The sequence below is a fragment of the Galeopterus variegatus genome, unplaced genomic scaffold, assembly GCF_000696425.1.
Source record: "Galeopterus variegatus unplaced genomic scaffold, G_variegatus-3.0.2 Scaffold1131, whole genome shotgun sequence".
NCBI classification, from domain to species: Eukaryota; Metazoa; Chordata; class Mammalia; order Dermoptera; family Cynocephalidae; genus Galeopterus; species Galeopterus variegatus.
The window spans coordinates 263,878-289,230 of record NW_007727242.1 but is presented as its reverse complement, the minus strand read 5'-3'; the positions used below and the strand labels follow the sequence as shown (position 1 = coordinate 289,230).

The 25,353-nt window shown below is 41.0% G+C and overlaps 1 protein-coding gene across 1 annotated transcript in view; it reads left to right on the top strand.

Moving 5' to 3' along the window:
• Positions 1–25,153, top strand: part of CADM1 (cell adhesion molecule 1) — a 64,781-nt gene extending 39,628 nt beyond the window's left edge. Inside the window, exons 7-9 of the mRNA XM_008575092.1 lie at positions 562–594; positions 19,906–20,037; positions 22,197–25,153. Of these exons, the coding sequence (XP_008573314.1) occupies positions 562–594; positions 19,906–20,037; positions 22,197–22,315 (284 nt within the window). The 3' untranslated portion in view covers positions 22,316–25,153. The remainder of the gene's footprint in view (positions 1–561; positions 595–19,905; positions 20,038–22,196) is intronic.
• Positions 25,154–25,353: the final 200 nt, after the last annotated feature.

Below are 25,353 nucleotides of genomic sequence, written 5' to 3'. Positions count from 1 at the left end.
GGAAACTGGAAACTGTGTATTCATCTACAGGCACCTAAGCATAAGCAGGAAAAGAATCCTAACAGTGCGATTGATTCAGTGATGCCTAAGTGGCAGTCCGGAGGCCCCAGCGCTCGGATGGGTTGGGTTAAAACAAAGGCAATGTTTGAATGTATGAATCCATTGTTTAACCAGCCTTCTGACTGAGCTTTTCTGTCACAGTCCCGAGCCTTGATGCGTTCAGAGTCATCTACCAGCCACTGAGTTTGCACTGGTGTTTCTCATCACTTTGCATGTTTCCCTGACTATTGACTAGCAAATACATGTGTCCTGGCAAGACCCCCAGAACCAGAAAATTTACTGTTTTCCTCACTGGCTCGCAGCTTTGAGCTCAAGGCATGTCTTAAAACAGTGCAACTCACTTCAAATGCTTTTTGCTTTTCATTTATTATTGCTTGTCACGCGATGTTCTTTGAAAGCTTGCTCATATATTATCTGTTCCATTTTTTTCCATTTTCCCTTTTTTTGCATGCCGTTCCTCCTGTCTCTTCCCTTCCTCCAATCCTCTGTTCCCGTCTGTAGACACAACGGCGACGACAGAACCAGCAGTTCACGGTTGGTATCACATTACTGTTTATCTACTTTCTCAGCGCTGCTGAGAGGCAAGGCAAGCCTGGGAAAAAGAGAAATGTAGTCTTCAAGGGAAATCATGTTTCAAGTAGACTGATCTCATAAATATACTATAATATCTTAAGGCTGAAAGGATGTTGAGTCTTGTCATTTCTGTTGTGAGTTTCAGTAGCCGATGGTTGCAGTCTGAGATGAGGCCGAATGTAGTCTTCAAGGGAAATCATGTTTCAAGTAGACTGATCTCATAAATATACTATAATATATTAAGGCTGAAAGGATGTTGAGTCTTGTCATTTCTGTTGTGAGTTTCAGTAGCCGATGGTTGCAGTCTGAGATGAGGCCGCCTTACCACTGGCTGGCAGGAATGGCAGGAGTTTCATTGCACAGAGTCCTCCTTACTTATAAAACTCCATCAAACCTTGAAATACGTGGGGCTTCAAAAAACTAATATTTGCCTAAAAAGTGTAGCATCTGAATTAAAGGCTCGTTTGATTTCTTTGTTTATGGGCCGTAGTTCCCAGTAAATTTTGAAGAATCTTTTGTGTCACTTAGTAGTAGGTCAGGGAGGAATATTCCTGTTTAAATTCATGAGACAGAGATGAGAAAGGTCACTGGTCTTTAAAAAGGTTAGGACTTTAATGACGTTCCTAATCGTATTTACCCACACCACCCCTTGCCAGTTCACTCTTCATCTCTGAGTTCATACAAGTTTGTGCTCACATTGAGAAACATCTCTAAACTGAGAATGATACCGTATGTCAATTATAACAGCATTAACTGGGACTTTTAAAAAGTCATTGGTGTGTGGCTGTCTTATAGTCAAAATAGTGAAAAGCTGCTTAAGTTTTTAACCAAAAGGTGATTAAAAATTGAGCGAAGCTCAGAAGGGGTTATCAAGAAATATGATCTCCTTTTCCCCACCTCACCAATGACTTACTGGGTTTGGATAGATCTATTAACTTTTTTATGTCTCTCCAATCAGAAAATGAGAATCCTGTTTCATCTGTATATTACTTTATTACTTAGTTCAAATCTAGCCCTGCCAAGATTGTGCTTAGAGAAAGATGTGTTAGTTTAAAAATGGGCTGAATTTTAATAATTGAATCCAAGGGAACTATTTGGTAAAGGGCCTACTTCAATCACTTCACACGTTGTGGAGGGTGGAAATCTGTCACTTAAATGACAAGAAGTGATCAGCCAACCCTGTAGTGCTAATTCAACTTTTAGAGAAACATCTCCTAGCACAGACTGACTTCCTTAAAGAGACCTACAGTTGGAAGAAATCTCGAAGTAAAACCTGCCCTGTGTCAGCCATCCTTGAGGGCCAGGCCCTGATGTTTGGCAGATCACCCCATATCTGAACTTCTCAATGAGGAATTCTGAGAAAGCAAAACAAACTTAGATACAGAGGAATATATCCCTCCCCACCCCACTCTCACTTCACTCTGCCCTTTTCTGTCATTGGAAAAGTTCATAAAACAAGTTAAAGGGACCAGGTTCACTGACAATCATGAGAAATCAATTAGGTATAAAGCTTCCACTTTCTAAGGCAATGCCGCATAGTGCTTGCTACGTCTCAGGCACTGCACTCCATTAAGCTTAGTTATTTGTAGGTTTCATCATTAATTGAGCACCACCTGACTTTTATTGATTATTCTCAGAGCTTTCAGGTTATTTTAATGTAGTTCAAGAGATTTTGTTCTATTCTTTTTAAGATACTTTAAGTTCTGAGCTTCCTACAGGGTCAAATCTCACCATAAGATTCCTGAATTCTGTGAGATCTTTGAAGAAATATTGATCATTTATTTCCTAAATCTCCAGAGTTCTATTTTCTAAGTCCCTTTAATAAAATTTATGCACTTAGGTGGTGCTAGGGAATGTAGGTCTTGGAGTTGGATAGGGTATTCAAAGTAGGAAATTTAACCCCTGATCTGAAAAATGAGAAGTTAATTTAGGGGCCAGTCCTGATTTTACGGTACTGTTTTTAACCAGGTCTTTCTCTTTGGAGAGAGAGAAAGGGAAGATAATCTCTTTTTGTGGTATAATAAAGAGACACTTAGAATAGGACTTTATAGCATTCCAGTGGCAGAAAATGGAGATGTTCATGTATTGTGAGAAGCAACCACAGTCTTAGTTTGGGGACAGTGTTCAAGCCAGTGATACCTCAGTAAGATATTATCGACTGGCAGTGCATGGGAAACATACCTAGAGCCAAGAAATTTGGGGGAAAATATAAGAAGTAGGAATAGCCTTATTGTTTTAGATATATAGAGAGAGATATAGATAGATAAATAATTTTCATACTTTAAACTGGACTCCTTAACAGCAGAGGAGTAGAGAAGTGATAGTCACAGCTGATCCCTATATAATGCATTCATAAATACATTCTTCAACTTGTCCAAAATCTTCATAGCATCATTACAAAGGGCTCCAACCACTATTTTGAACAGCACATGCTCTTGCCTACAGCCGAAATCTTTAATGAAAGCCAAAGTAATATTTAAAATGTTACTTGATGGGGGAAATATCTTCCATGTCATTGGTCAGGATAGAAAGGATAATAGAACCTTGTGGAAATTACAAAGAAGGGCACCAGATTTCCAAAGAGATAAAGATATAAAACTAATTTTATTCTAGTGAATTGTGGCTCAAACCCCAACTTTTTCAGTACAGCAACCATTTGACTTCTGTTCATTTGAAAATAATCTTGAGATGTTCATTATGACAATCTGGGCCTAGAAATACGTTAAGTAGTTTTCTAACTTAGCAACTTAAATGACAAGACATATTAGGTCAACCAGCTGTGACCATGTTACTGGTCTTAAAAGTTTTCATACTATATTTCCTTCCATATTTCTCTTTTCTTTCATAAAAAGGAAAAGAAAAATAATTTTTTAAAGCTTTCCCTTTGAAGACTCATTAAAATATTTTATTCAAGCTTGTGTTGCTAGAGTATGTATGAAGTTTATACCAGTTGCTTATGTATGTTGATTGTTTGTTCTTACCAATATCTGATTGGAATAAGCATGTATTGGAAGGTTAGAAGTGCATGGGCATGATTCAAAATCAAATGGATTTTCTCCAAAAAGAAAAGCAGACAGCAATTAGCCACAATGTGTTTTTAAGGCTCTAATTGATGGTAAAGGATAAATGTAAGTGTAAGAACGGGATGTTTAGACTAGGCTCACATAAGGGATCTTCTTTGAATAAGTAAGGATCTTGAGCATTTGTGTTTTTTGGAGCTCATCCTTAAGGCCTGGACAGGAAGAATCCTGTGTTATGTGTGCATGTTGAGCAATGCAAAAAAAAAAAAAAACCAAAAAACAAACAAACAAACAAACAAACACTCTGCCAAATCCTGATATGATACCACATGCTCTGAAATTGATGGCAGAAATGCATGAGTGACTTAACGCACGGATGGTGTAGTCATTATGATTATTGATGTGTGAGTGCGTGTGATGGTTTTTGTTTGTTCAGACGTGGGCGCTTCTCCGTGTCTTGTGCCTTGTTCTTTTTCTGCCCTGTGTGTCCCCTCTCCCTCTCCCCACCCTCCTCCCCCACGTGAGGGGTCGGGTGACAGCATGCCCATGGTCTGGAATAGTGCTTGTGCTTTTGCTGCACTGCAGTCAGCTGGCTTCCTCTGGGTTTGAGGGTCTCTCTCTTTCCGTCTGTCTCTCTCTTCTCTCTCTCTCCCTCTCTCTGTCTCTGTCTCTCTCTCTCTTTTGAGGGTCTCTCTCTTTCCGTCTGTCTCTCTCTTCTCTCTCTCTCCCTCTCTCTGTCTCTCTCTCTCTCCCCCCCCCTTTCTCCCTTCTATTATTTTCAAGTCTACCTGTCCTCTTGCTTTTTCCACCTCTTGATTCAGTAAAGGCTAATGATCTCATAAATTTTCATATCCCAAATGAGTTTTTAAATAGTTCTTAATTCACTATGTAATCATGGTAAGACTCAAACTGGAACCCCTCTGAAGAATAATTTTTCATTTTCAGTTTTTGATTTCAAAATGTTTGGCCTGTGCTAGATCCATGCTCATACCCTAGACCGCTGCTCTTAGGTAACTGCCGCCTGAATCTCCCTTTCCCTGACTATTTTATAAGTAGTGCAAGCCACAATGGAATTCTGAAAGCACATGAAATTTTCTTATCTTCATATTCAATTGTGGGGAAATTCTTAAGCCCATTTTAAAGAAAAATAGCCAGCAGTGCGCATTATTACAACCGCTATGTCCTCCCTCTGTGTATGTACCTCTCTGTACATCTCTCTGTGTGAGTACATAACAATGGCATTCAGAGGCTGTCATTCAGTCAAGGGACTCTGCAGACATTGTATGTTCTACACAAGAACAAAGCTAAAGAGGTTTACGAATGGCTGCAGGACCTGAAGATTGTGTTTCAGCCTTGATATGCAGTTTGGAAACAATGTGCTACTGTTTAACGGCGTGAACCAAATTTCTGCTAATGGGAAGAAGGGAAAAACTCTCCACAAAAGCTGACAAAGCAGGAAGAACAGGATGACTGAGCTTTTAGATTAAAACTACCGGGGGCGTCTGAACTCTTATGTCTGGTGATGGAAGTAACAGTTTCCATAATATGGCCAAGTGATCAGATGTATGCGGCTTAGGTAAGAGAGAGACCATCGCCTACTTTGTTTTTCATTATGGGAATGGTACTAGGGTATCAGATGTATGCGGCTTAGGTAAGAGAGAGACCATCGCCTACTTTGTTTTTCATTATGGGAGTGGTACTAGGGCCAGTGGGCTAAGTTTTTGTTTCCTAGAAGTTTTATTTGATCATTCTTTATGAAATTTTATGAAAAAAAAAATGATATCCTGATGAACTGAACCCATAAGCATTCAAATTTTACTTGACCTTGAATTTATGTAAATATCTCTAGGATTTCTTGTTTTTAATTTTTTGAGTTTTTCCTTAGCCTGGTTTAAAATTGCCACATACCGCTTTTAGAAGCCACTAGTTACTATTGAAAAGGAGAGATCACAACTGTACAAGCACTGTCTGAGAAGGCTTGGGGTACGTTACATCATATTGTAGCACCACGAAAAAGCTAAATACATGTCTCTGCAGAAGAGACAACTGTCATACATATATTAAATTATCATGTTTGCACCTTAGAACTTTATTAGTTGCTCCAAAAAATCCCATATGGACAAAAAGTAAATAAACTTTCATTTATTTAACAAAGTTTAAAGAAGCTGTTGAATATGTTTTTAATTAGAAGTGACTAGAAAGGGTTTTAATGGATGATATGAAAGTGTAAAGAGAAGAACCAAGAAGTAATTTCCCACTTATTGTTAAATTGTGAAGTTTCCTTTTGAAGAGTATTCTCTGCTTCATAAAATGCATCTGTCTTTTTCTTTGAGAAAATGAGAGGTATACAATTTTTAACATGAAAGAAAAATACCTAAGCCAAAGCAATTTTAGGAGGTAAATTTTGCTTGTCCTCACTTGTACATCCAGTGCTTCAGTAAACTCTTCCTAATTATATTTATTCAGAAATTATCCAACTATGGCAGAGCACTATAGATTCATACAAAACGACAGTACTGCAAAAATAAATTTAACGCCACTAGCCTAAATGGCTTCCCACTTTAGAATATAATCTGAGCTGTAGATTCCAGATGATTGGGTATATTTTAAAGTTTATGCCATTAAAAATGACAGTTTCAGCTTTAATGAGGTGTATATCAACTGTCTGTTGCTTTTTAATGGAAAACTTTGCATATCAATGATATCTCATAAACATATTTGTCTTTATTTTTTTAAATTAGCTTTCTAATGCCCTCCCCATGGAAACAAGCCTTCAGCGGTAAAGCTGCCTACTTGAAACATCCTTGTTTAATATGGTTCAGTGGGTACGAAGCACGTATGTAGAACACTTTGATATTCATTGGGCCACGTAGAAGTGAGGGATTAGCCTTCTGAGAACTGCAAATTTATAATTAACTACAAAGAAGTACTTTATGTTGCCCATTTATAACAGTTATTCACATAATTGTATTCATCAGTCTTTATACAATGGATAAAGCCAATTAGAGATAGCAACACTTTCAGCCAATCAGATTTCAAAATAAATGGATAGCATCCCTACACAGTTGTCCCTATAATTTATTGCACTATTCACTGCTTTCTCTTTAGTTACCATAGTTTGGAGCAACTGTGGACTCGAAATCCTCCCATTTTTAGTCGGCACCTGCTCCTCAGTAGTGGCACCCAAGGGTCATGATGGAAATTCTTCCTCCCCAGGGCTGATGGTGCAGTCTCCTTTCACAGAGTCAGCCTGGCTGTCAATATTCATTTGGCTTCTTAATAAAGCAGCCTACAAAATCCAAGCTTTAGTGACCATTTGTACATGATTGTTTTGGTTCATTTGGGTTTTTTAAAACAGCACGATCAGTTTTATATTACTTGTTTCCAGAGCATTTGTTTTGGTTGCTTTATGCTCTGGTAGGTAGTTCACTAAGCATTACTCCCAAACCATTAATTCAGCAAATACTTGCTGAGAATATACTTTATGCTTGCCTATACAGGAAAAGGGAAAGATACAGAAATAAACAAGACTTGCCTCTGTCTTCAAAGACCTTGCAGTCTAATAGGCCCACAAACATCTGCAAAAATGACAAATCCCATTAGAGAAGTATAAGCAAACTGTGTGTGAATTAGAGACTCAGGGACAACCAGACGGGACTTTTGAACAGAACAGCAAAGAACGAGTAAAGGCTACCTCGACTGTCTCACCTGTTGTGTTGCTTAATAAACTTTGTTATAGGATCAGCCTGGAAATAAAGCACAAGCTGTGTGTGAATTAGAGACTCAGGGACAACCAGACGGGACTTTTGAACAGAACAGCAAAGAACGTGTAAAGGCTACCTCGACTGTCTCACCTGTTGTGTTGCTTAATAAACTTTGTTATAGGATCAGCCTGGAAATAAAGCACAAGCCTCCCGTTGTTTACTTCCTTCTTCACCTCTTTTAATTCAAATCAGAGCTAGCCGAGAACCATCGCAGTTGGCCAACACTGAGGTTGACTGGATACCGGCATTGCAAGCCCCCACTTGATTACCTCCTGACCTAACTGCTTTTTCAGCTTTGAGGGTTTCATTTTTCAGGAATACCATTGATTTACGAGGTTCTTTAAAAAAAAAATCATTTTGCAAATCAGATTTTCTCATGAAGGAATAACCTGCAATCTGCAGTTAACAGATGTTGTGGCATTTTGAAATATGTGATCCAAGATCATCATAAATTGATAATGAACTGTGCTTGTCAGTATTGGCAAAGGATTTCAATCTACAGTAAAATGTGAAATAAAACTTACATATATCAGTATGTAACACCTAAATACATTTGTATTTAAGAGATATATCAGAGCATCAACAGCTAACAATCAGCTTTATTTATTTATTTACTTTTTTGCATGCTGTTATGAATGAGTGATTTTAAACATTCACCTTCATGTTTCATGTGCTTTGAACAGTGGAGACTGAGGAATCTTTCTGCCTCGATTGTGTATCAATAACAAAATTATATGATTGAAGAAATGTACTTATGGATTAATGCATTCAAGCTATCCAAAAAGGAGAGAGATAGCAAGAGATTTGGCTCATGTTTTTTAAGAAATTCATCCTCAGTTCTTAAGTGTTTTGTTTATGTCCCTCGAGGAATGAAAAGAAAAACGATTTGTTTTTACTTGTAAGGCCTTACTCAGTTGCCCAATTCCGCAGAAGAACTGGACAGTGAGGACCTCTCAGGTAAGGGCTAGTCATTAGGTAAGGCACTGCAGTGTCCAACCTGTGGGTGTCTGTCCAATTCTACAAAATGGCCATTTGGTTTGCTGAGCAATCAAGTAGCAAGTGAGGATTTTGAGACTACTAAAAAACAAATTTTTGTCGACACTTTCTTCCTCCCCACTCACCCACCCCCTACTCTTCCCTGTGGTAGTGATATTTATATTTCAGATTGGGGCCAATGCTATTAATGCAGTAGAGGTCAAGTTATTTTGGGGATTGTACTAAAGCCATTCTGTCTGGTGGCTTAAAATAATGTTTATGTCCTAGAAGAAATTTTGTTGCATTACAAAGCAGTTTAAAGATGTTGGATTATGTGACAAGATCATTAAAAAAAACCAAACAAACTCATATTGATTGTCTACTTCTGTGGAATAGACTAGAAAGGCCATGTCATAGTTATCTTAGAAGAAGGGGGTGGAGAAGGGCAGGGAGGAAGGGGGGACAATTGTTTTGTCACACACCATGATGTAAACTAATTATCCACCACAGACCTTTTTCACAGCACACTGAGCTCTTGCAAAAGTAGGTTTCATGCTTGATTCCAGGATTTAGGTGTTACTAATCCAGAATAAGAAGCATATCCCAGAAAGGAGGTAGGGAGGAGATTTAAAGTAGTAAGAGCTAAACAATTACATAAAGTCCCATGATGTTGTGGGACTTCACTGGAAACTAGCTACAGCTTCTTAAACATTTCAATCAGTCATTTATAAATCAGTAAGCAGGGCCCCTTCCTTGTCATTGCAGTGGAGAAACTAAGGCATAGGACTGAGGACATTTACTCCAATCTATTGGAAAGAAAAGTCCCATGCTGCCCCTTCCTGAAGAGTTTTCACTGCAACTCCCTTGATAGTTGGTTGTTGATGTGCAGTCCTTAACTGTGCTTTGGTCAAACCCTAGCACATTTCTGTTATGTAGCATGTCCCAGTTGGAGCTCAGCTGTTGAATTGTTCTACAGAGTGGCAGCTTCAGGAGGCCATGTTTGTTTTGTTCACCGTTGTATGCCTGTCATGTAGTAAAGACGGGTGTTAACCTGTTTGTCTTGTATTATAATTGAATTCAGTCTCTAGGCTACAGAAATTTGAGAAGTTCATCCTTTCTCAATCAATATGCTCCCCTTCAGTGACCCATTTCAAGACAGCTTCATAAAAAATAATGTATTTTGTTTTAATAAATTTAAACACTATGACAGCTGCTCAATTTTTATTGGTTGTTTTTTTTTTCTTCAGATGTCTTTTTGCTGCCGAGTGCAGCCAAGCTCACAATCAATAGTAATTGATTAATCAGCATCCCCTTTGAACAAAGGTGCTAATCAGTTTTTGATTAGTTCATCAAACCAGATGCAAAGGCAGCCCAGCCCCACCCAACACAGTTCATCAGTGTTCTACATGACTTATGGCCCCTGAGCAGTAGATGACTGCAGTGTTCCTGGAGGGCATGGGGGAAGGGGGCAACACAATTATTAACATAACTGAATTATTATGAACACAAACAGTTGTTGGTTTATTGCTCTTGACTTGGGTGATGGATATTACTGCAGCAGGGACCCATCACCCAAGTCAAGAGCAATAAACCAACAACTGTTTGTGTTCATAATAATTCAGTTATGTTAATAATTGTGTTGCCCCCTTCCCCCATGCCCTCCAGGAACACTGCAGTCATCTACTGCTCAGGGGCCATAAGTCATGTAGAACACTGATGAACTGTGTTGGGTGGGGCTGGGCTGCCTTTGCATCTGGTTTGATGAACTAATCAAAAACTGATTAGCACCTTTGTTCAAAGGGGATGCTGATTAATCAATTACTATTGATTGTGAGCTTGGCTGCACTCGGCAGCAAAAAGACATCTGAAGAAAAAAAAAACAACCAATAAAAATTGAGCAGCTGTCATAGTGTTTAAATTTATTAAAACAAAATACATTATTTTTTATGAAGCTGTCTTGAAATGGGTCACTGAAGGGGAGCATATTGATTGAGAAAGGATGAACTTCTCAAATTTCTGTAGCCTAGAGACTGAATTCAATTATAATACAAGACAAACAGGTTAACACCCGTCTTAAACAGTCCATCAATAAATTAGAGTAGGTGTTGCACATTTAATGCTAAACTGTGGTAATGAATAATATTATCATCCATTCCCTGCTGCATCAGAGTAGAAATTTCATCCTTTCCATATTACGGATAAGTGCTATATACTGAATAATGATGGTCTTCTTGCCCCTCAGCCCCCTCTTCCCCATTCACCAGTGCTGCCTCAGTTAATGACGGTTTCATAAGCAACATATGGTGCTCTGTCCTCACCCAACAGAGCAAGTCGCCTGACTGATCCTCCTCTTTGAATCTGCAGAAAAACATCATGCTTGCATATAGTTCAGTGATTTAATTATTGGCAGGACTGGGGAGCTTATCCAGTTCTACTTTGAACCCTTTCATTTACTTTTGGGGTGTTAACTTTATTGGTGATGGATCCACAAGAGTTTTGAATTGTTTTATCAATTACATCTGCTGTTTCCTGGTGACAGCTGGTGGTTATTGCCACCCATGTGGAATAGAATAGCTTTAAGCATATTTATCCTTCTATTTTATTTTAACACTTTTTAAAAATGTCTCCAACTGCCTCCCTCTCTTCAGCAATAGAGGGACCATTGGGAACTATTTGGTAGATGAGGTGGGAAATACACAGCATGCCCAAGAGTGGCCCTCCAGCAAAGTCGGAGCAAGCCATCGGCCTTCTGCTTTTGAAGTAGAGGCACCGACGAGACATTCCAGAATTGTCGTCATTCTCCAAAACATGCTTCGGCTCTTGTCCTGGAAACAACATCTCCCTCACAATCCACAAACAAGTATGCGTGGAAGGCAAACTCTAAATGGCTTTAATGACCCTTGCCAAGGTATTAAGGAGAAACCTAGGTGAACCAACTGTAGTCCCCTAAATGGATTACAAAGGAAACACGAGCTCAAAATATAATCTAAATATAGATAATGGAAGCACTTAAAGGACTTTGGAGCCAGATATCAGTCCTGAGGTGGAATCTGTGGCCATCTGGTTACTGGGAGTACCCTAACGTCCTGGCTCAACTTGCTTGAAATGTGTGTGGGAAACTTGTCACTTGCCAGCATTTAGGGGGAACCCTTTCCTTCCTGACCCCCACATAAGATGTGGCCCAGATTTGGCAAATAGGCTATTTCATTTCCTTTGTAGACTAATAGTGACAATAATGGTAGTAAAGAAAACATCAAAAACCAGCTGGGCTGTATAGTATAGAGACGTTAAAGATATGGCCCATAAATCTAAAGTGTGATATGATTTAGCTTGTATCTGTCTTGCACTTTACAGCTTAGAAAATGCTTTCACATATATTATCTCATTTGGTCTTTATCCATTCTACAACACTGCCTGAGCTCCTTGTGGGCTGGACACCAGGGACGCAGGAGCAGAGGAGACCCAGCCAGAGCTGGAGCCGCCATGGGTTTGACGGGCCAGGCCCCGCTCTCCCACAATGACATGCTGATGGGAGACAGATTTGGAACACAAGTTAATTTTGGACCGTGACAAATGCTATGAAAAATAAAACTGAAGGAAGTGAATGTGAGGGACTGAGGCTGGAAGGAGGTAGAGGCTAGTGGAGAAAAACTCACCAGAGTAAGCTGTTGGGACAGGAAGACCCAATGAATGACAGTGAGCCAGCCATGGAGGATTTTCATGAAAATCCCATGAGATTGTAAAGGCAGGGGGGCTAAAGGAGTAAAGTGATGTACTTAAGAGAAAGAACTTGAACATGGGTTTCCCCACCTCTAGAGGAAATAGGAACTTTGGTTCAGAGTGGTCATCCTTCCGTTGTGAAATCCACACTTTGGGGTCTTTGGGAATCCTCTTCTCCTTGGTGCCTTTCAATTCAGCTCAGACATCTCGGGAGTGAGAAGGAAGGAGTCAGGCTCTCTGTAGCCCATGGGGCGTAGGGCTGTGTGCTGACTGACCTGGAAAGATTTTTTTTCCAGCATTAATCAAGCTCTTTGCCCTTCAGAAAAGACTGTTCTGATGTTTTCAGTGTCATTGTCCCATTGACTCCCCTAAATTATGGGATCTGTGTCCCCCTGAGATGGTCCTAAATGCCATGGGAATGTGACGAGTTGGCAAACATTAAACCATGTAGGTTCCCTTTTAAAATTCAGTTTTGTTCAAGGCCATAGAATAAAAACGTCATAGTGGGTCCATGCCAGCTTGTCTGTGACTTCCCCACAATGTGAGTTTGAACTTCATCATACTGCTGATCACTCCCATAATCCAACATCCTCCTGTTTCCACCATGGGGAGGAAGGAGACCATCAAATAGGAACTTTTCCTCCAAACTGAAAAAGCTGGCAGACCACAACACAAAGCATGAATTCCAGTTCTACAGGTTGGACACTGCTTTGGGGTGACTTCACCATATTCATTAATCCATCCTCCTCACACCCCCAAATGCCTGAGGTCCACTGAAGCATCTTTCTCCAGAGAGAGATTCTAGTGGGAAATGTATGTTTGGAAATACTTGGCCACTCTGTCCTCCTTATCAGGTGGATGCCCCTTTAAGGAAAACTCTGGTGTCATCCTCAGTGCCGTCCTGTTGCATGAAATGGAAAAGGTGATCATGCTTCCAAGTCCTCATTATTAGGAGATGAGTAGAGCGGACTCCTAAGTGTGGCTTTTCGGTCTCTCTGGTGATGCTAAGTGCCTTGGGACGATTTACATGTGTTACATCAAGTTATTCCACTGTTGGCTAAATTAACTAAATCAAGTAACTTGAAGGGGAGAAGAGTCAACATTGAAAAAAAAAAAACCCCACTTGTTCTCACATTTAGCTGACAACAAGTATTTAAAATCCAATACTGAAATGACACACCTGAATCATAACTTGAACTTGATGGCCTTCAGCTGCCAGGCCCACAGCCTGCCCACCATAGAATTACAATGTGGATTTCTGTCTACAAATGAAAAGAAAGCTGCTGACTTCAACTCAGCGAGTATTTACTGGGCATCTTACCATGTGTGAGCAATGCTGAGAATGCAGCACAGCCCTTACCGCTAAGCAGCTGATAATTATTTGCCTTGGGTCAATGATAATAACTGGAAAAACCCTCCTTAGGCTTTAATATAGCAGATTTAAAATTGGCAAATTCTAATTGTATCCCTATGATACTCTGAGCCCGGAGCCAGGTAGACACTTTCATATTCGGCAACATGTAGACCTCTCAAAGTGACCCTATAAGATATATCATTGTGCCCAATGGCTCAGAGGGGCTGATTGGCCTGCCTGAAGTTACAGAGAAAAGTTATGTGGCCCAACTTCTGTCCTAGATCTGATGGCAAGTCCAATGCACTTTACAGCAGGCCATGCCGGAGATGCGCTCCTGACTTGCCCCTCATTCGGGCCTGTTTCAGGGGGGTAATGTAGGCAGTAACAGCCTGAGAGAGTCCTGAGTCCTGACCACCAAGTAGTGACAAAGTACAGCCACAATTCGTGTGCAGCACTTCTAATTTAAATGAACGCATACCGAGTGAGCTTCAGGTGGCACGAGGAGGATGATCACTGCAGTTTTCCTTGAAGTAGCTTAACATAGTTCATTTGAAATGTTAGAATAGCTGCAGTTACATTGCTAGAACTGAATGCAGCTGATGGATAGTACTGAACGCTTAGGATGCTATATGGGAATCTTCGTGATTTTCTCGCTTTACGCTTATTCCTCCCCTTCCACTTTCATAGACAGAAAAGAAAGGTTATGCTGCATAGAGGCTACTGTGCTCCAATATATATTAACATCTTAATGGGAAAGCTGTGCATGTACTGTATACATTTACTACTCTCTGACAAGAGGGAATTAAATGTCAGAAGGATTTGTAGCATCTATAATTGAATTGGTGCTGAGAAAAGCAAATCTTAAAGAAGAATAACATATTAGGATTAGCAAATAATGTGGCATTTTGTCAGCGCATGCCATTCAGTTTGTTCCCCTTCAGTAATAAAGTTGTGCTCTTTAAAATGCACGCTTATTTTTGCTGCCATAGACGGGGCTACAATAGGTGACGAGTGAGTAGCTACATTTTTCAGATGGTTCTAGATTGTGTGTGTGCGTGTGTGTGTGTGTGTTTTGTTTTTGATTTTGGTTAGTTTGGTTGGTTTTTGAGGTCAAATTTTATTTTTGCTCCCAATTTGGGAAATTCGCTGCCAGGCTTTTTCTTTCTTCCTAGCAAGAAGTAGCCAGTGACATCATAGTCATTAAGCTTTCTCTGAGAAAGACTAATCCCTACAGTCCTAGGAAGCTGGAGGCAGCATTTCCATTATAGATACCAATTCTAAGAGTTTTTAATTAAACTGTCTTGTCCGGCAAGACCTCAGCCCAGGAAAAATACTAAAACTGAATCAAGTGACAGAACTGTTGGAAAAGGTCAGCAGTTCTAACTCTTTTCCCAGTCACCATGGATGGGGGAAGTACAGAAGGTTAAACATCTGAATTGTCCGGTAAATAGAAGGATGACTGATATCACTAGGATCTCCCCATGTTTTAAATATTAATTTTTAAGATGAGACCTATGAAAAGAATGAATATGTGCATTTAAGGGGAGTGTCCAGATCTTCCCAGATTGGCTAAATGTGCCTTAAAGCCTGAGCCAGGGATGTTTGAGGTGTGAGCATAAGCCAGTGCAGTGTGGCTGTCGTGCCCCATGACACATATTTTGTTGTAAATCACTGTATCACACTTCGCTTCAGAGGTAGAGAAGTTGGTGTCCCTTTGGCAAAAAGAAAGACGTCGGAATCTGGCCCTCAGGGTGGGCAGGCTGCAGTTGCTGTGGGGATCTGCTCAGTGACTTCCTCTGCCCAAGTCCCCATTTGCCAGCAGTTTGTCTAGGATAGACTGGCCATTCCCCAAATATCCATGGATGCCTGCTTTGGCAGCAGAGCCTTCTAGGCTTATCACAGATCGATGACTATGGCATTTGTGTGGCAGTTTGTGTTACACGTCCCATGCCAGGTTGTAAAGTAGCTAAAGAAACCGGGAGCTCTTGCAGAGCCCTGTTTAACAGAGGCAGTGCTGCATTAAGGACAACTGGCAAGAAGCTGGAGGAGCGAAAGCAACTAGAGAAAGAGAAGTCCCCTAGAGGGAGGGAAAAGGAGACTAAAGTTCCACTAGCAATCACCGTTTTTGTCAGGCCCTAGGGAACTACTGCCTTTAGAACTTTCCTCCTTCATATTGCCCCTGATGAATGGATTGGGCCAGGTCAGTTGGCCCAAAGTGGAGAAATCTGAGCAGTTTGGGGCATCATTCTTGGGAGTTTCTTTGAGATTTTTTGCCCTGCAATTTCTAAGATGCTAAAGCGAGCCCAGGACGGTTGAAGCTATGGCCCAAGCAGTAGTAGGCAACTTAACATTCTGCAAGCATCTTGTAAACTCTCACCTGGAGCCAAGTTGTTTCAGCTTTTTGCCAAAAGAAAAGCTCACTCACAAATACTAAACAGTTCGTGATTTATCTATCGTACTCAGAGCCATAGAAGTGGCTGCAGGATGGGATGGGACAGGCAGGCAGGGTGTGTGTTGAAATGAACACCAGCCAGCGTTTACAGTGTGTATCTACAGATTACAAGTATTCAACGACTAGGCCTGATTCACTTGTGGTCACATGTGAGATTATTTGGATGAGATTCTTCACTCCAGTTCAACTGTGTTACACGAGCATACTTGATTTTTCAAGGCTGGGGTAACCTTTATGCTAAAACCATACAACAAGCAGAAACATGGCTTTACTTTTCAGGATGATGGGGATAGAGCTTAGTCCCAGAATAGAAACACTCTTATACCTGTTACTAAGAGGAACAATTGTAGCCTCTTAGGGAACAAGAAAACATGACTTTGCAAACCAAGGAGATGTCCATTTGCCTGAGGACCAGACATGTGTATAAGTGCTTTACATGCCCACACTTATTATTCATTTGAGAAGCTGGGGGCAGCTGTAGAATCTGCCTCTGGTTTCCTTGTCTGCCTGACTCAGAAAGGGAGCCAGAAATCTGGAGAGGATGTCCCCAGGAAAGATGGCACTTCATGGGACCTGAACGAAAGGTTCTGCTACATTAATTAAGAGGAGCAAGATCTTTGGTTGATGGTGAAAGCCATAGCCTTTCCACTTAGAAGTAGTTTCTCAAGGAACCGATCAGAGTTCTTGCCTCATGAGTGGGGTAGGAAAAGTCAAGAGGCCAATGGACTGTTGGAGCCATGCTCCTGTTGGTGGTCGATATCCCTTCAGTTTCCAGCTTTCATCCTTCTCTGTTAGCCCAGTGCTTGTCTGTGTAGCATCTTGAGCGGTTGCTTCATATCACGTGCAGGGCATCAGCCTGCAGGTGCGGGCAGTTCTTACCCACAGCAGGTAACCAGCTTTTGCCCCATCCCTCACCTGCCTTGAGCCAATTAATAGCACTATAGAAACTTTCCCACCCATCCTACACATGGAAACAAGAAAGGCGTGAGAGGAGTCTGGAAACAGCTCTGCTCCTCCTAAGAGGCCAAGCCATGACGGAGGCGCTTGGAGAATGGGCACAACTCTATTAATAGCTCCCACAGTAAACCCAGGAGGTGGGAGTGGGGGTGGGAAGAGGCGGCGAGGAGCTCCTGACCGGCAGTGTTCCCTGTAAATTAAACATCAGTTACCCTCTGTGTCCATCTGTAGTAATTGAAGGCAGGAAAAGTGTCTTGGTGATTAACTGGTGGTAGTAAACTTTCTGATCAAAGTGAGTATGAGAAGAGCTGGAGAGATTACCCTTATAAATAAGTATCTATAAAATATGTATGTCCTTGAAGGTGGGGGAGATAACTAGAACCTAGGTATTTAATTTGGGCTAAGTGCATGTAAAAAATAGCAACACCACGCATATTTAGCTCTAAGTTCATGGGGAGAAAAGGTCAAATGAATGGTTTTGGCTCAGTTCTACAGATACATGCCCTGTGAGGGTTTTTTGTTTGGGGGAGGTTTTTTTTAATGTGTTCCTTGTCACAGAGATTCTCTCTCTCTCTTTCTCCCTGTTCTACCTTCCCCCCATCCTGGCTTTCTCTTCTTAGGCTTCTAGATTGTTCTTGTGACTGTGCATAGAGGAGGCAGTCTTTTAACAGTGAACAACAGAACACCTTTCCCCAAATGGATTAGAGCCGTACCTGGCACAGCTTCTCAGAGCTTCTCTCTGTTCTCAGTCTTCCCAGGATGAGATCTCTTCTGCCTCTTGCCTCTTATACCTAACTTTTCCCTCTCCTCAACCTCTAGTATCACTTTGTCTTCTTCACCCCATTCTAAGACTTACAGAGTTTGTTGAAAGACTCATAAATCTCAATAGGTCTGAAGCTCATGGCAATTGGAGATTAGTTAATTCTCATTTCCACAAGATTCCCTATTTTGACAGCTCCCTAAGGAAAACACATCCTGCTGGCTTTTCTGTTCACTTTTGTCCCCCCGTGAGCAATTTTGGATTTGTGCAGTTGGGGTGAGCATCTCGATTGTGTAAAGCACCCTCCTGCAGCAGACACCCATGTCCAGCAGTACCCCACAGGGAGCGCTCCCCTTCCGCAAGCTCTGTTGTCTCTAAAAGAAAAAGATAAAATTGCCACGGCCAAGTTCTGCCTTGTTGAAGTGCCTTTCCAGACAATGGAGGCCACAGCATCTGCGGTGGGCAGCGCTGTTGGCTGAGGGGGGAGACTCTTCTCCACCACGTCTCAAGTCGAGCTTATTAGACGCGTTGCTGGAGGGGCTCGCACCTCACGGAGCGGGCTAATTGGCTGCAGTGCGCTCTGCCGCCAACCCATCTCCATCCTCCAATTAAACTCCCATCATCCCGTTGTCCTGGGCAACCTGCTGCTGCCTCAGATTTGGCATTTCTGTTTGGGTTTGTGTTTGGGGGTTTTCTGTAGTCCTTCAGTGGTAACTTAATGAAACACTTTAAATACTCCATTTTTAAAAATTTAAACTCTTTTAATTAAAGCACTTTTCGTGGAACCCTCAGTCACGAGTTATTTCCCCACATCCTTCAGTACTTAATCTCAGAGCAGAATTGGAAATATTGATAGAAAGTGTAAATCATGCCCTCCTGCTGAATGCGTTGTATCAGGTTTCAGCTCAAAAGAGCACCATTACCTTTAGCTGTCACGGATCTGTACACTTGATCGATAAACTTCAAATATTATTAGAGGTGGAGGCTTCAGAGATTTGCTCTGTTCTTTGGAGAGAGACAGAGATAAATCTTTCTTAAAAATTGACTTGAATTTGCACTCTCAGTCTTCTTGGTGAAATGCATTTCTCTTAGGCGTCCAGCAACTGCAAGGGGACAGATTTATAGGCCATGTGCTTCTTGTACTGAAAGATTTAAATGGTAAATCCTTCACATATGACTTCACAAATCATGTAAAGTTAAAAGATTTTTACCGTTTCTGTTGCTGCTGTGCTTAAATTGTAAGGTACAGCTAGTAAATCATTTTAATGGAGGTGTCGTACTTGACTCAATAAAAAAAAAGACAATGGTTTAGCTTCCACTCCAAAATGTTAATGTATTAATCAACAGGAGAATAATTGTTTTTTACTACATTATAAATCTCGGGTGCCATTAGGATTTCAGCAAGGGGTGATGTAGCCACATTCCTAAATTAAAATTGTTTACCCTGCCATACATCCATTCTGCATTACCATAGCTCATTCTGGGTTCATTCTGGAGTTGTTCCCCAGCCAAACATGTCATTCCTCAGGCAGAAGACGACATCCTGGGGGAGTGATGCTTATAAAGGAAAATTAATTGCATCGTGAGGTGTTAAATAAATAAAATAAAAATCTTCCATGGCAATGGACAATTATTCCTTGCTGTCTTTTTTGAAATAGGTTTTTAGGTTTGAAATTGAGGCTTACTCCCTCATACATCCTAGATGTAGCAAGCATGTCAGTTGTCTTTAGTCTTATAATACTTGTTTTATCTCTAGGTGGCTATGGCTTTAGAGCTCCTTACTTTTCCTAAGCATGTATGTGCTACCTATACCTATCAGAGATAAATCATTGGGCATCTACAGAAAGGGGCTCTATCTTCCCCTCCACAGTTCCAGTTATTGCCTAAAGGTGCCTTTCAGAGCACCCTCAAATAGTTAGGTCGGCCTCCTTAATTAGGATCTGCAACTGGATGCAGATAGAGTGAAGGCTAAGACTAGGTCAGGACTGGATAGACTCCGTTTCTTCCCTCTCTGCCTTCTTAAGCTTGTTACACATGCATTAGCACTCCTATGCTACTTAGAATGAAATTGCCTCGTGGGGGAGAACAGATCAATTCAGCATTGGACAGGTCAGTCTGTTCCCTCAGTGTAACTTGATCCATCTCGATTGTTCTCTCTGACTCCTCTATTAAAAAAGAAGGTGACCTTCTGACCCTGGAGGCAGTGTCGCCGGGGCTTCTGGTGTCTTGTAATAAGCTCTACATCCCTATTCCTCTTCTGATCTCAACAGATTCTCGAGCAGGTGAGGAAGGCTCGATCCGGGCAGTGGATCATGCCGTGATTGGCGGCGTCGTGGCCGTGGTGGTGTTCGCCATGCTGTGCTTGCTCATCATTCTGGGGCGCTATTTTGCCAGACATAAAGGTAAGCAAGGTGCTTTGGCAGGCAGGAGCAACATGTCCCCACAGCCCCTGCGTTTGGGGACTTTACAAGGTTGTTCTAGATAGGCAATTTAATTTGTGTGGCCCCACAGCCTATCTGATTCCTGAAATTGGGAGAGAAAAAAACAGAAATCTTAGCAGCTGCTGATTAGGACTCTAGGAGTTGATGAGTAGCATTCCTTGATTTGGATTTTCTCTAAATATAAAGCTTTATAGAGTTGTTATTCTACACTCCATCATTGGGGATAGAGTAAAAAGGATAAAGTAGGGGATGGTGTACAAGGTGTGGTGTGAACCCCCTGATGATAAATGTGGGAAAAGCACTCCCACAACCTGCTGTTTTCTGGGAGGCAGGTGGACCAGCCCATTGGGGATAGAGTAAAAAGGATAAAGTAGGGGATGGTGTACAAGGTGTGGTGTGAACCCCCCGATGATAAATGTGGGAAAAGCACTCCCACAACCTGCTGTTTTCTGGGAGGCAGGTGGACCAGCCATGTTCCCTGGCCCTGAACTCTGGGTAAGCTGGTCCCAATGGCTAAAAGACTTCCTTAGTTTGATGTGCCCAGGTTAAAGAAAATTCTTTGCCTTAAAAGCCACATAAATATGTATTTTTAAAATTATCAGTGCAATTGATTTAAATTGCCATTAATCATCACACTTAGCTGTGCAGTCTGGATGGGCAATCATCTTTTCTAATGTTCCTCCTCTCTGCCCCATGCTGCTCTGATCCTCTTTTTCCCTCCTGGTAATTTATTCTTCCTTTTCTTTGTCGGCCCTTGTCTTTCTCAGTTACTTTGCTCAAGCACTGTGCACTGAGCTTGTGGAGTTTTCTAAGCAATTGCATACTGCTTGGTTGTAGTACTTGGGTTTGGGGAAGTTCCCTTGAGTACAGCAGTGGAGGTCCAACATACTTGACAACCGCCTTTAGGATACGAAGTGCCCGTCTCAGGCAGAAAACACTTTGGGACTTGCAGAGCTGTCTGTACGTCGCCCTCCGCCCATAACTCAGAAGGCCGTCTGTGTGGCCAAGATCTCCCAGCCTCGCAGCTTAGCTTGCTAGAGCCAGGAAGGAAAGGCCAGAGAGCAGGGCAGAGTCTGAGCAGCCACTGTGGGGGGCCAAGGAGAGAGAGCATGTGCATCACTCTACAAAAGACAAAAGGAGACAGGAGGGAAGCATGTGACCACCTTTTGCTCAGATTTGTCACTTTGAAAACCTGGAAATACCGCAAATGTCTCAGGCATTTTTAACTTAAGAATCTTCAGGAATACAGCATATAATGGGAGGAGGGTTATTTGATTATGACAGGCAGTTTAAGCTCTGCCTACCTACCATACTGAGGTGCAGTCCTTGTCTTTCTCCGTGTAAACTGTTGGGATTTGGTGATAAGCATGTCACCAACTTTGTAACGTTCTGTCTATTGTCATTATAAAGTGGCTGTGCCAATTAGCAAATCCATGAATCTGGGTCCGGGCTAGAGTTACATGATGAGAGAGAATCACTTGCTCATTAAGACACATCCCAAGCCCTCATTCCAGCCATTTTAATGTGCAGTTGCTTCTCAATCTGGAACCCCACTCTGAAACAGAGGGCACAGGAACATCAACCACACTTGTGCAAGTTCACGCACAGGCTCACCTACGGGTAGGCAATAATGACGCATGAAGCCAGGAGACTGTGGTTCAAATAAACGATTGGGGATGGTGATAGATGCATCATCAGGGGCCCTAATTCATTTATTGGCTAATTGCTCTTCCTTGCTTTGGTCTTTAACCACGTACGTGCACATATCTGGTCATTGGTCCTTGGTGTTTACTGTTTATACGTTAGTCAGCAGCTCTCCAGCTTTCTGCATTTTTAGCTCCCACTCACGTCTTCTTCTGCTGACATCCTCTGGTCATAATCACTGCTCTAATGTCTCATTTGCTGAATTATATCGCAGCGGTTCAGTTGGAGTGGTGCCTTTGGAACCCCCGGATCCCATTTGTCTCACCCCCCTCGCTCTCTTCTTCCAATTGTTTTTTCCCCTCTGCCGCCTGCACACCACTTCGGCTGATGATGGCCATAAAGCAAGTTGCCATCTCTGTACCACTTTACACAGAGGCCATCAGACAGTCACGGTGCTTTACCCCTTCATCTTTCAGGTACATACTTCACTCATGAAGCCAAAGGAGCCGATGACGCAGCAGACGCAGACACAGCTATAATCAATGCAGAAGGAGGACAGAACAACTCTGAAGAAAAGAAAGAGTACTTCATCTAGAAAAGCCTTTTTGTTTCAATGAGGTGTCCAGCTGGCCCTATTTAGATGATAAAGAGACAGTGATATTGGAACTTGCGAGAAATTCGTGTGGTTTTTTTTTTTTTTTTTTTTTTTTTTTTTTTTTTTTTTTTTTTTTTTATGAATGGGTGGAAAGGTGCGAGACTGGGAAGGCTTGGGATTTGCTGTGTAAAAAAAAATGTTCTTTGAAAAGTACATTCTGCTGTTTGACACCTCTTCTTTTGTTTGTTTGTTTTTTTAAATTTTTATTTCTTCCTACCAAGTCAAACTTGGATACTTGGATTTAGTTTCAGTAGACTGCAGAAAATTCTGTGCCTTGTTTTTTGTTTGTTTGTTGCGTTTCCTTTTTTCCCCCACTTTCCTTTGTGAGCATTTATTTTTCCCAAAAAAATTTTTGGACTTTTTCCAAAATTTCCCATTTTGGAATTTGCCTGCTGGGATTCCTTAGACCTTTTTCCTCCCCTTTTTTGTTATCGTTTTTACTTTCTTTTGTTTATTTTCAAGGTAACTGCTTTCTGTTCAAAATTCAGTTTCATAAAAGGAGAACCAGCACAGTTTAGATTTCATAGTTCAGAATTTAGTGTATCCATAATGCATTCTTCTCTGTTGTCGTAAAGATTTGGGTGAACAAACAATGAAACCTCTTTGCTGCTGCCCATGTTTCAAATACTTAGAGCAGTAAAGACTAGAAAATTAGACTGTGATTCAGAAAATGTTCTATTTGCTGTGGAACTACATTACTGTACAGGGTTATCTGCAAGTGAGGTGTGTCACAATGAGATTGAATCTGTCTTTAATTCTGTATCTGTAGATGGCTCAGTATAGATACCCCACACTGTCCAGAAAAGTTTGGGGCAGAGAGGACTCCTTTTTGTATACCCTAAACAACCCTGACAGGTGAGGTCTGTTGCTTTTATATAAGTGGACAAATTTGAGTTGCCACAGGAGGGGAAGTAGGGAGGGGGGAAAGATAGTTCTGCTCTGGTTATTTCTGTTCCAAATGGTTCCATCCACCTTTCCCAATCGGCCTTACTTCTCACTAATTTGTAGGAAAAAGCAAGTTTCGTGTGTTGTGCGAATGACTGAATGGGACAGGGTTTTTTTTTTTTCCTTTGTGCATAGTTAGGAAGGCAGTAGGGTGTGGCCTGCATGTACTGTATATTACAGGTATTTGTCATGCTGGGATTTCCAACCCGAATCCGTGTGAAACTTTCATTCCTTCCAATTTGGCTTGACAAAGGCAGGAGGGACAAAAGAAGGGCCGGTGTTGTTCTCACACTGGTCTGCTGTCGATCTCAGTTCTCGAAAGGTCAGAGCAGAGGTGGAAAAACAGCATGTAGGGATTTTCAGTTACTTAATCAAAACTCAAATGTGAGTGTTTTTATCTTTTTACCTTTCATACACTAGCCTTGGCCTCTTTCCTCAGCCTTAAGAACCATCTGCCAAAAAATTACTGATCCTCGCATGATGGCAGCCATAGTGCATAGCTACTAAAATAAGTTACCTTGAACATATCTTAGACGGGGAGCCTTGGGAAAAGGTAGAGGAGTCAAGTTACCATTGACATTTTTTTTAAAGAAATGTGGGGATTTTCACTGAAACGTCTAGGAAATCTAGAAGTAGTCCTGAAGGACAAAAACTAAACTCTTACCATATATTTTGGTAAGGCTTCAGACTCCAGATAACAGTCCCTAAGGAAAGATGGCATCAAAAAAGATAGATCTCTATATATATATATAAATATATATTATATAACATTTTCAGTGAGTAATTTTGGATTTTGCAAGGTGCATTTTTACTATTGTTACATTATGTGGAAAACTTACGCTGATTTATTTAAGGGGGAAAAAGTGTCAACTCTTTGTTATTTGAAAGTGTGTTTATTTTTCTCGTCTTTATTTTAACCTTTGATAGAACCATTGCAATATGGGGGCCTTTTGGGAATGGACTGGTATGTAAAAGAAAATCCATTATCGAGCAGCATTTTGTTTACCCCTCTCCTATCCTTAGGCACTTAAACCAAGACAAAAAGCCACAACGAACATCCCTTTTTCAATAAATTTTATAGTGTGCAGCTCTATTCCGAGCCCTTAGCACCCATTCTAACCATAATACAACCATATCAAAGGCTGAGAACCATTTAGCATGTTGTTGAAAACTGAAAGGTTTTTTTCAGTTCTTTTTAGAAAAAAAACAAAACACAAAAAACTTGCTATTGCTCACAGAATTGGCATCTCATTTTTGGGACCTCCCATCTTTCTGTTTTGAAAAGTGTACAGTAGTGCAGTGTTCCTGATGTAACTTTATGGCTTACTATGTTGACATGTCTCAGGTTCATGTGTTTTGATTGGTGTTTTCCGTCTCAGGTAGATTGCAAAGCGTAGGCCCCACACATTGGAAAAAAAATAATAATAATAAAACAAAGCAAAAACAGGAAATTATCGATTTTAGTTGTATATTGGTTTATGTATTTTTTAAGTATACAGTGCACTGTTTGAAATGTATTGTTGAGTATTACTTTGTACAGGTTGATCACTTTTTTTAGAGTGAAGAAAGAACAAACTTGTTTTTTGTGTTTTTTAAAGGAATATAAAATAATGAAGGATGTATAATTGATGCCAAATAAGCTTGTTCTTTAGTCACACCGACGTCTTATTTTTCCCTTTAGGCCAGTTCTGTTTTTAAGGTGTACATGGACAATGTTACAGTGTAAGAAACTCCATATCCATATGTTCTCATTCGCATTTTGTATTGGTTCATGTATACCATTTTTACAAAAAAAAAGAAAAAAAAAAGAAGTACTATAAAATATCTGTCTTCTTAATAAAAAAAAAATTAATGTTACAAAGTGATCCTTTAATCTCTTTATGGACTTCTTATGGACGACTCAGCGCGAGAGAAGAGACTGGTCTCTGGTGCCAGCTTCCTCCTTAGGACTTTGCGCGGGCCAAGAACACTGGCAGCAAATGCCAGGAAGTGCTGTGGCTGGGTTCTGGGGACCGCGTTCTCTCTCCTTCTCT